Genomic DNA, 12,089 nt, shown 5'->3' with positions numbered 1-12,089 from the left:
GTATATGGATAGTTAAAGAGAAGATAAGATCCCCAAAAAAACAACAGCTGTCAAAGACAACAAAAGTAATCATTTCGGATGTTAAATTGACTCAGTTTCATAAAAGATATTATATACATATAAGTAATATATTTTAAAGCAGCATTTGTTTACTTATTGTTCTTTGTTATATGCACTGTACTTTTTTTTGGTTTTAGGTCACAAGGTAATTCAGTCAGTGTGGAAATAAAGTGCTTTTTACCATATGCCAAATATTCTTGGCAGGGAGTACTTTTGTAGTTAAGTGGTAGGGTGAATTACTGCAGTATATGAAATCACATATTGTTCCCATTTTGGCTTTTCATAAGGAAACTATTGTTAAATAATACATCATTGATCCTTGTAGGATCTTATACATGTTTGTTCAGATGAAGTGAATTCATAAATCATTTAATTGTTATTGATTGATTAAAACTACAGTAAGTTATGTTAAAACCCTATTATCAAAATGTAGCTAAACAAAACAATTCTTTGTCCTAAAGTTACTAGTATATTCAAAGAAAATGTTTTGTTATTTTCACATTTCTTTCATGCAGTTTTGAGGTAATCTCATCTGTGCAGTATTTTTCATATTCAGTTACAATTATACTACAAATTGTTCCCACACCATAAAGCTGCTATCAGAAGTTTGATGTAAATAACATTTTAGCTTAGAAAAAAAAATAATAATAAATTAGGGGTTTGGTCTTTATGTTTTTGTTTGTGTTAATTGTAGATTATTTATAAATAATAGGCTAAGATTAAAAAAAAATTCAGAGGCTTGAGAGAAAATGGTTTTCTTATTATATTATTATTATGTCAATTTCCAAACCAAGTATACAGCTGTTGAATTAATAATTATGTGTCTCACCCAATGCCTCTTTCCGTAATATTCAAACATCTGTATTACCTTCCTTCAACCTGAGACCCTTGACAAGCTTGCAGAAGTCATATTTCAAGGACACACTGCTGGGGAGAAGCTAGATAGATAGATAGATAGATAGATAGATAGATAGATAGATAGATAGATAGATAGATAGATAGATAGATACTTTATTAATCCCAAGGAGAAATTCACATACTCCAGCAGCAGCATACTGATAAAGAAAATATTAAATTAAAGAGTGATAAAAATTGCAGGTAAAACAGACAATAACTTTGTATAATGTTAACGTTTACCCCAAAGGGTGGAATTGAAGAGTCACATAGTGTGGGGGAGGAATGATCTCCTCAGTCTGTCAGTGGAGCAGGCGTGAGGCGTCCTTCTTCTTTATGCTGCCTCCCCAGCACATCACCGCGTAGAAGAGGGCACTTGCCACAACCGTTAATTTAATTTAAGTTAATTTCCATTCTATGGTTAAATCAAGGGCAATCTTTTAAATAACATCCATGATCAGAGTTATTCCTAGAAAATCTTGATATCACCTCAGGCAGGTGCCTTCAGGAAGTACCCTTGCTTTCCTGAGTTAATTTATTTTGCCTAGCATACCACACTGCTCTAGGCCCCTTGGAGAATCTGTTTTTAGGGCATCTACCATAAAAAAAGAATATTCCCTAGTTTCTGTCCATATTGATATTAAAAGGATTCTTCTTTCTTTAAATGGATTTTGTCAGAACCTTTATATATTCTATAGTATATTTTTTCCTATTTACCTCTGGGAGCTTTTCGCCAGTCAAACAGCTCATTACTATATGCCTAAAAAGGGGGGCTTGTGGGGTTTTAAGTCACACCTGGAAATGCTAAAGCCACCGCATAGTCGCCCATCTCAAAAATAAAACAAACACTAGGAACAGTATTTAATTATTAGGCTATCACAGGCATAATTAAATATGTTTTTTTTCACACATTTTGATGCAACATTTATAAATATTTTAACCTTTGACTTAAAAGTTTTGACTGGAGTGTATCTTTTCTCTGAATTATTTTTGCATCCCCTATGGCCACCAGCTTTGTGGTGTGCATTATCTTTACAGAAGCAGCTGAAAACAAATTCCCAGGCACAGAACTAATATCACATTTATTATAGAGCCAATGCAAATCTTGCTAGCATCAGTAAAAATATGCAATGACAAGACATGTAGCACAGAACTTTCTAACAAAAAATACAAATAAATGAAATGCGGTAATATTATCAAGAACAAGTACATCTGGTTATTTGGATAATATACTGTTTTAGTGGGATATAAAGTTTCAGACTCACATTACTGAATTGTATTACTATAGGACAAGCTTTGTATAAACAGTACATTGCGTAATCAATATGGGTCTTCTACAAAGTGTAGTCATTGCCAGAATAAATGCAAATCAGAAGATAATGTGAGAAAAGTCTTTATGGTGTTATCTGTCAAACTTGGATAGAAAATGGCTGCCTAGGTTAAGCTTTCAACTGCTGTCTTTAACTGATGAAGTGGATGTGACTCCTGAAGCCACATTCCTAGTAACCCAAGTCATATCATAACAACAAAAGCACATAAATGGTGGCCTCCTATTAGGGTCAAAAATGGCGTCCAAAACTAATTTTTAAAAACTGATTACAAAACAAATATGAAAAATGTATCCCTTTTGCTCTGTAACCCCAAAATCAAAGTTTACAAGGTTAAAATATCTCAAAAAGAAGTAAACAGAAATTAAATTCAACACAGACTCATAACAACTACCTGAAACTCGAGAATATTTGACACTTTCTGCTTAAATTACCTATACAGTTCCATATATTGATCAAGGCACATTACAACAGCCCTCTTTTTCAGTTTGCCTATTCGCACTTCATTGGCCACATTGAGAAAATACTTGGACTTGAACGTTCCCATTTTGTCAGCGAACATTTCCTCTGACTCTACAACATTTATTTTTTTATTTTCAGCTCATATGGATTGGATACAGAGTTGTACTAAAAGGTCTAAAGCCATTCTAATATTAGTATTATGGCCTTATTCCCCCAATTACATCAAATTACTCACAAGAGTTTCCACATTCTTCTGGAAGTGTAAAAGAAACAAACTGGTTGTGCCAATGTTGCCAGGCAAGTGCCATATCATGTTATGGTGGCAAGTCCAAATGTGAAAATATGTTTGTAAAGTCTGACAAATGATTCATTAATAAATGTACCTCATAGTTAAAATGTTCTCTCACTGGTGTACAGGCTTTCAAATCTATTTTCTCTTTTTTCCATTAATCTTTCTTGTTAGGTATTTTTGTCCATGGTTGGTCAGTTGGTTTACACTGCACTTTCCTGGAATAGTTTTTAATCCTGTAAAACACACAACTCAAATATTATACTTTCAATCTCAAAAAAAAAAGAAAAGAAGCAATATTTTGTCTTAAAGCACTGGAGAACATGTTAACAATAATGGAGACTTAAATGTCACAGTTTATTAAACAAGACAAATTGTAAAGCATACAGTATCAAAGCCCAAATTTGAAATATTACAGTAAGTTCCATAAAAATGAAAGAACTGATTAAAGCGTAATTGCTTCCAAACCATCAATTAACAACCTGACCTTTTACAAAATTTCATGGCAGCTTTTTGAGATTATAAAGTATTTTATATATAGTGGTTTTGTGTGTATGGCTGACATTTGTTATTGGATAGCTATATAGAATTCCATATGTATCTGTTTCCTGATTAATTTTTATATGGCCTTTTCTAGCAGCTAGAGTCACAATGGAGACTCTGCTTCTTGATGGGAAGAAAGAGACAAACTTAAAAATAGACTTTTTGAGGTTTCAGGTAATCAAGTGAAAGTATACCATACCACTGGAATGTACACTATAAGAAAACCATTAAAACATGATTGAGTTAGGTTACGTTTTTGGCTGTACAACTGAACATTAAAGTTACATTCATTGTGCATTTAGTGTATGTACAGTATATGAAAACTTACCACCTTGCATCTTTTGCTGCCGGGGTAGGCTGTACTCTTAATTTTATATTAAAAATAACTGAAAAAGAATACAGTTAAAACATTTTCTTACTGAATGTTAATGTCAGCTTTTTCTAAAATACTTATTGTGCTTTACAGGCAAAATATTTGCAGAAGATGCCATTAAGTTGGATTCAATGAGTGCTGAGAGTCATCAGTGGTGAGTGCAAAATATTTACTTAACAGTAATTTTTGTCATTCTAGAAAAAAAGTTTTTTTCATTAAATGAGAACTTTTAATAGTTGGTTATCTTATTTTCCTTCTGTCAAATAATCCATAGGTGGTTAATGAAAATTGATTAAATCTGTGACCTAAGTAAATGTACAGATAATAAGTGGTACTGTATTCCAAGACAAATAATTGTTGTATGATCAAAAAATTGTTGCTTTGGGTAAAATTTGATAGAGGTAAAGGATTAGAGGTTCTTTGTCAATAGATGACTAAACATTTAATAATCTACCATCCTTGCAGATGTTTTAGGTGACCCAGTTTTAAAAATAAAAGGCTACTTTTGTGAAATGGATTCTCAAACGTTTTATTAGTAAGAGACCGTCCTCTGCCACTTAGGTGTCTGGTTCAGCCTTCACCTGGTGTAAAAGACTTGTGTGCATGGGAGACGTTACTTTGATTTAAGCATGGTTCTTGCGTTTTTGTAACAATCTGTTCAATTTGATTTTGAAGACTTATTAGACCTTATTACGAGTTTTCGTAAGCTTGAGAAACATAGATGTATATTTTGGATTATTACTTGCATTACTTTGAATAGGTCAAAGCCTTGAATAACCTTAATTTGTTATGAGATACTAGGAGCCTGACACTATGTAAATTTATGTAAAAAATTGTCTTTGTGCTCAACTTGAAGTGGAAATTGTTTGTTTGTGAGTTATAGGTTATATGGTTGAATAGAGTTAGAGAAGTAAGTTTAGGAAGTTACCTGATAGAGGGACACATGCACATTTGCCTGCCAGTAGCCATGCTTGCAAATCGGATGGATGTTGTATTATATAGAAATTCCACCTAGAACAAGGCTTTATGCATTGGAATGTCATGTCAGCATCCTGATTGGTTGTGTTGGGAAGAAGTTTGAGAGATTGGCCTGGTAAAACAGGCCTAGCATCTAAAACTGGGAAACACCCAGCAGGGGTCATCTTTTGACATTCTGGCATATGAAGAGTAAGGTTTGCAGAGTTTCCACTGAGTTTTTTGTGTTTTTTGTGCCTATGCTGTTTATCTTCACTTTTGATGACTGTTTTTTTTTTGTCCTCTTGATGTTTGTCTTGCATTTAAACAAGGAGGAAGAATTGTTTTTTTTTTTATTTTCTCATCCCATTTTATTTCAGAGCCTTGATTATTTGTTTTTTTTTTTTTAATTTTTTTATCCCATTTTATTTTAGAGCTAGTTTCACCATCACCTATTTTTGTTTCTTGTTGAATATTTCTTGTGCTATTGCAGAGGACTGCGTTTATTTTGAAGGGCATGATACTGGATTTATTTTATGGCACTTAAAATAAAGAATTTTTTTCTTTTGAAACAACTACTTGGACTGCGTGTTGTCATTTTTCCACCAGTGGTCCATGGTTTTCAAGATGCTAGCTGATATTGATACTCTGTGCCCTAAACCAACGTCTGCCTACATATGGTTTGTTTCTAAGCAAAAACCTGCTTGTTTATCATGTGCAAAAACACTGACACAAGTTTCACAAGCACCTACAAAAGAGTGGTCCTAAACATCTGCTGTAGGTTGATATCGTATGACAGGTTATACAGAAACGTAGCTTCTTCTTATCAACATTGATTAATGTGTTGAGTATATTTGCTATGACAGGTCTGTGTTTATTACCTGTACAGCACCTTCCTTAAAGAACATAATAATTCTAAAGTCACATGGGAAAAAAATAATCTTGGGTGCAAACCAGTATTCACAGACACCAGAGTTTACACAGTTACTTTATAAGGTTTTGTGTTTCCTTTTCATTATTTGGCTTTGAATCAAGATGCCTTAGGTTCCAAACAAATACATTGACACTCCTGTCAACTCAAAGCAGTTGCAGATTACATCTGTCTGAAAGCAGGATTAAAGAAATGAGAAAAAAAGACTATGACGCAAATAACCTTTTGAATTTTTTTTTATATTTTCCAAAGCAAAAGTTCACAAAAATAAATATCCTAGCTGATGGTATTATAAGGTTATTTATAGTAGATTTATAATTCTATCATTTTTTAAGTGGAGTGGTAGTAACAGTATTGTCACATGTACAGAGTTCAGTGTATTTCCTACTTTTTAATGTTGTTGCACTTCTGTAGAAACTAAACATCACTCTGGTATGCAATAATTCATAATTTACTTTTATACTGTTTACGTTTCTTATTTCTCATTCCTTGATGAAATAATACTTTTGGCAGCTTCATCAATGGTTTACATGTATTTTGTGCATGATTTTAGCCACATTTTGAATAGGTTATAGAGTTTATCCATTGCCTTCATGTTCCAGGTCTGCATATCCTATTTAAGTGTGTGAAGTTTTATAATGTATACTGGAAACTGCAGTTTTAAAGTATGATTGCACTCTAACCCTGAATCAACACAACCTAATGCAAGAAACACCCCACAAATATGAGGAATTTCTTCCTAAAGTCCATGTCACATTAGAAGACTTTTCCAGCAAATAAATAGCCTTTATTTACATAATCTTTAGCGAGTTTGAGACAATTGATGGGGTGCTCCCATGGCCACCATTCATGTTTCCCAACATACCCACTGCCTCACTCAAGCTAGTTAATGACTCGCTCAGACAGAACTGAAAGATTTTATTTTGTCTTTAGTTGTAAATTGACATAGTCTGGTGACAAGACCAGCAACTGCAGTCGATAAATCTAAAATACCCTTCGTCTAGAAGTCACATAACGTGAAGTCAGCTTTACTGGATGTTTCTACCTTAAGAAGAATGTCAATTGAAAGTTCTTGTTGGTTACTCTGAATGATGTATTCTTCAAGACCTTGAACAGATAGAAATTAAATTATCAAAACTGTTTTCAGTATAAAAATATTAAATGAATTCATTTAGAAATATTTTTCATTTGGAACTGAGCCATTTAATTAATACCATACACTTAACCAACATATTATGGATACAAGCAATAAAAACATTTGAGTTAAACTCGTCCTTTTTCACATATTATATGAGCTAATTTTGACACCAAGGTTTTCGTCAATACTCCACACCTTTTTATTGCTTGTACAAAAACATGTACTGAAATCATTTTAAACTTCTATCTTTCTCCACCCAGCCATCCATTTCACATATCTTATAAATAAAGAACGTGGTTTCCTGTGTCTTCAATAAGCCGTTTAACCAGATTTCTTGTATAAGTGTTTTCTTTCTGAATTATTACAGTAGTTCAGAATTGCTTACATTTTGAAATATAGTAATCAACAAACTATAAGTGTGTGATTTGTAATAAGAATGATTTGTCAAGATCTATTTTGTTATTTCCTTTTTGATTGCTGCATCATTCTGTTTTCTTTGAGTGTATATATATCGTAAGAGTATGAGTAAAAAAACATGGCTATGTTAGATTGGTGAGATCAGTTTTTTGAAATGTTAATATTAAATCATCCTTTTCTAAATAAAATCCCAAAATGCAACGCACTGTTAATTGTATGTAAGTTATTGCAGCAGCAACAGGATGACCCAGAGCAGTGTTACATCCATAAATAAACTGCCAGTCAATGAGCCACTTTGGCAGGAGGAGAGATTCTGCTCATGGATATTTAGCAAGATAGGAGCTTCTAGGGTATACTATGCCCTATATGTGTATGACATGCTCTGGATCTTATTGGACATCAGTGTGAGCTCAAGTGTGGGAGAGGGGTAGCCTAGGAGGAAGCATGTGATGCTCATGCTCCCTGAAGGAACTAGGGGCAGGAGACCCTGAAGTGGATGAGTGTATTCAGCAGGGTGTGCTAGCTTCCATGGAAATTCTGTTCTTTAACTAATAGTAATGGAGTTACTATAATTTTTTTTAAAATGTCCATTTGTGTTGTTAGTGGATAACCACAACAAAAATTTATAATAACTACTGCATTCATCGTGTTCAATTATTTGCAGTGTATTTTCTTATTGGTCACAGGGCACAATGTCATCATAACAAGATGACAGCATACTGCAGTTTGTACCTAAGCTTCAAATAAAAATCAAAAATTGATTTTGGCAGGATTTAGATAGGGAAAGGATATTACACTTTTGGTTTTTAGACTGTGTAGCCCCTAGAGGCACCCCAGAAGCCCAAACACAACTTTAGGTAAAATAAAAGGTATTTTAATTTATAATAAGCTCTTCACAGAGTTCAGTCAGTCCAGCACAGCAGTAATGCACAATTTCTCGTGTGTTATCCACTGCTTCCCAACCCTGACTCCCCGATGCACCAAAGGTGGCTTTTTTTGTTCCAGACCTGGTGGTACTTCCAGTACTTCCATGTTCTCCCAGGTTGTGTCTAATGTTTTCATAATTATGTATTGATGGGTGAACACTTCCTGAAAAACACAGTTGTCCAAATGGGGTGGGTTTGAGGATACGACTGTAAGCGAATGCAAAGATGGAACTCTGGAGAGAGGGCGGGGAAGCGGGCCCAAGAGGTTTTGGGTCCTAACCGTCCAACGACGGGTCGGCACAACTGGTAACGATCCTTCCGCAGGTTCACCTACGGAACCCGTGTTAGGATATTTACATCCTCTAGATAGGCAAGTTTGATCGTCTGATGCCCATTCTGCCCCCTCCATTCTAGTCATCATTCAGTACGCACTGCCTGCTCATGTGTCCGCCCCCAACACCTCACCTGAATTGCTTTCGTCTGTGTACAGTCCACATGCACTTCTGAGTCACGTTGACTGTTCATTTTCCACACACTGCCTCAGTCGCATGCACCTGTGAGCCACGATCGGGCCGGGTGAGGTTTCCTGTGTTGAGTCAAATTAAGCCACAGGCTCCACACCTGGTGGTGCCCTTCCGTCAATTCCTTTCAGTTTCAGCTTTGCAACCATACTCCCCCAGAACCTAAAGACTTTGGTTACCCGGTTGGCTGCCCGGCAGGTCATGGGAATAACGCCGCCGGATCGCCAGTCAGCATCGTGTATGGTCGGAACTACGACGGTATGTGATCTTCTTCGAACCTCCGACTTTCGTTCTTGATTAATGAACACATTCTTGGCAAATGCTTTTGCTCTCGCGCCATGGTCGGCTGTTTAGTGAAATGTTGGCGGGCGTGGCTGTCTTGCGTGCGTCTTGCTTGCCATGGACTTAGTGAATTATATATATAGATTTTAAATTATAATAAGCTCTTCACAGAGTTCAATCAGTCCAGCACAGTAATAATGCACAATTTCTCGTGTGTTGTCCTCTGCTTCCCAACGCTGACTCCCCGATGCACCAGAGGTAGCTTTTTTTGTTCCAGACCTGGGGGTACTTCCAGTACTTCCATGTTCTCCCAGGGTGTGTCTAATGTTTTATGGCTTTTGAAGCTTGTTAGTCAAACAGATTATCCAGTTAGGTGAGTATTTAGGTAAGTAGGTGCTTTAACCTAAAATAAACTGTCTATAAAAGTGGATAAAAGTATCTGGTTTCCTTTCTCATGTTATGTAAAAGCCCTTCCTTTTCAGCCTTACTCTACCTGTTACGGTTTTAGATGGTTTTATAGAAACCTTTCTGCTTCACATTCATTTATGCTTTTAAACATTAATGTTGTTTCTCAGATGCCTCTATTGTGCTGTCCAATGGCATTTTTCTATGTCTGGCTCTTTTGGTTAATGTACTTTATTGTATACAGCAAGAACTCCTCTTCTTATAAAAAGTAAAGCCAGGGAGGAAATGACAAATGGAACACCTCCTGGCAACTAGAAAGCACACACAGATGCACCTGACTGACAACTTTGTTTTATTTTATGTTTTTGTCTAAAGTGCTATTTTATAGTTTTTAAACACATTTAGACATCAGCTATTTGAAATTCACTACCATATAAATATTTTTGAATTTGTGGATTTTGTTTGAATTTGTATGCCCTTTACCAAACTCTACTTCGTGTAAGGTGCTAAATTCATCCATCCATTTTTTGAATCCACATTACCCTGAGCAAAGTTGGAACCTATCCCAGAAAGCATAGGGTTCAAGGCAGGAACAATCCCTGTGCAGGGGATAACAACATAACAACAACAACAATAACATTTATTTATATAGCACTTTTTCATACAAACAATGTACCTCAGATTGCTTTACAAGATGTCAAAGAGACAGGGTGCTAAACAGTAAAAGAAAAATTTAGAGTAGGCCCTAAGATTACTGCTATAATCAGGCACCAAGCACTCTTTGTCAACAGTTCATTGCAGCTGCCTACACTGCTGATATCGTAAACAGTGTTTCTGTTTAAGGGGATTTCTTTTCCGTTTTTTACTTCCCATGTCTCCCAATACATAGAAGGGAAGAAGGTTATCTAAGATGAGAGTTGAATTATCATTAAATGAAGGTATTCACAGTATTCAATTGATATTTTCAAAACATCTTCAATAACCTTTTGGGTCTCATTGGTCTAGTCACCCAACTTCTCAGCCATCCAAGTCGGTTCATTTCCAAATGGTGACTAACTGAGCACTCCACAACCCTTTTTTAATCAAATGTTTACAATTTACAATTAATACAGATTACTAACCTGTATCCTGCAAAGTCTATCATAAACAGACAAAGTGCTCATGTTCTGCCCCACATGTTGTTAGCTGTTACTGTTATTTGTTGAACTGTGCTCTCCCCTTTGTCTTGTCATTTACTAACACACCTGTCGTTCATGTCCCACACTCACAGTGGTGTCATAAATGTCTATGAAACTCACGTAAAGCATGTAGGTCCCATAATAAACATTTAAATACAATACACCCCATGTGTCTCACGTAGGCACCCCTTTATCTCTTGTTTTGGTCATGTCCGAAGCATATCTTTAATGTGTATAAACCCCTGGGTCTGGTTAGTTTTGGTACGCAGCAATCTGAACCTATGTCTACGCGCTTCTCTTTGTCTCGATCCAACCGTGCAAATCACTCGCTTTGTAATTGACTTTTAAAGCTTTATTGTTTAATGTATACTGTCTATGTATTGCTTTGTAAATCATTATTTATTGTCTTTGGTTGTACATACCTGTATGTTTCTTTTGTATATATTTCAGTTTACAATGAGGTACATCCAGTAAAAGCCTTCAAGAAAGCTCACCCTTGTCGTTTTTATGTGGATGTGCCGAGTTGTTGAAGCTCTTGGTGGCCGTGTTGCACAGACAGCGCAGAGTGAGGCAGAAAAGCTCAGATACCTATTGCATTTATGAACAACTTTTTGTTTTTGTAACTAGAAGAAAGCTAACAATTTAAAACTCTGATTCTGGTCAGATAGGATTTTCCTCACAATCACAGCTCTCCAGCTGTCACTGTGATTCCCTACAGCATTAAACGTTGCATCTATTTTTCCAATTAGTGAGTTTATAAATAACAAACCTATCTTCATTTGTAACTTTTAAGCCCTTTATTTTTAATTTCCCAGTTCTCATATGTTTTCTCTTGTCTCTGTTCTTGTCCCTGAACTTTGATTTTTGTTCTTGCTTTGACTTGGTTGATAGCTCTGGTTATTCACGGTTTTGACCTTGACTAGTGTTTTCCTAGTCCTTTTCATAAAAAATATGCTGTGTGTTTGAGTCAGAAAAGATGTCTGAAAAATCCATAAGTGATGTTGGTTTTCTCATACTAATAAAATTCTAATAAAGTCAATTTTGAAACTAATAAAGTTTGATTAGTTTTAATGAGACCATCATGGAAGTAGAAATCTAAATTATTCTTTGTAATGATCTACCATTTATGCCAGTTTACCAAAGGTAACCCTATTAGAAGTACCAGACACTGCATAATTTAATGACAATAGGTTAGAGATCATTGAATTAACTTGAATTAAGCTTAATAATTCCTAGGACACTCTAGCTTGTTTACCATGTTAAGCTTGTGGTCCAAGAATGCATCTTATTTTTTTTTGATGACTAATTAAAGTTTTTGAAACTGACAAAAATATATTTTTTATCATGATATGCCATGATCTGATTGTAATTTTAATGGCCATTACTGC

General features: G+C 35.2%; 1 protein-coding gene across 2 annotated transcripts in view; it reads left to right on the top strand.

Annotated features, from left to right (window-relative positions):
- LOC114665742 (regulator of microtubule dynamics protein 2) overlaps window positions 1-12,089 on the top strand; it is a 212,195-nt gene that overhangs the window by 125,738 nt on the left and 74,368 nt on the right. For both annotated transcript variants that reach the window (XM_051919315.1, XM_051919316.1), the window contains exon 5: window positions 4,043-4,103. In XM_051919315.1, the coding sequence (XP_051775275.1) occupies window positions 4,043-4,103 (61 nt within the window). The remainder of the gene's footprint in view (window positions 1-4,042; window positions 4,104-12,089) is intronic.

The sequence above is a fragment of the Erpetoichthys calabaricus genome, chromosome 15, assembly GCF_900747795.2.
Source record: "Erpetoichthys calabaricus chromosome 15, fErpCal1.3, whole genome shotgun sequence".
Taxonomy (NCBI): Eukaryota; Metazoa; Chordata; class Cladistia; order Polypteriformes; family Polypteridae; genus Erpetoichthys; species Erpetoichthys calabaricus.
This window is presented reverse-complemented; position numbering and strand designations above follow the sequence as displayed.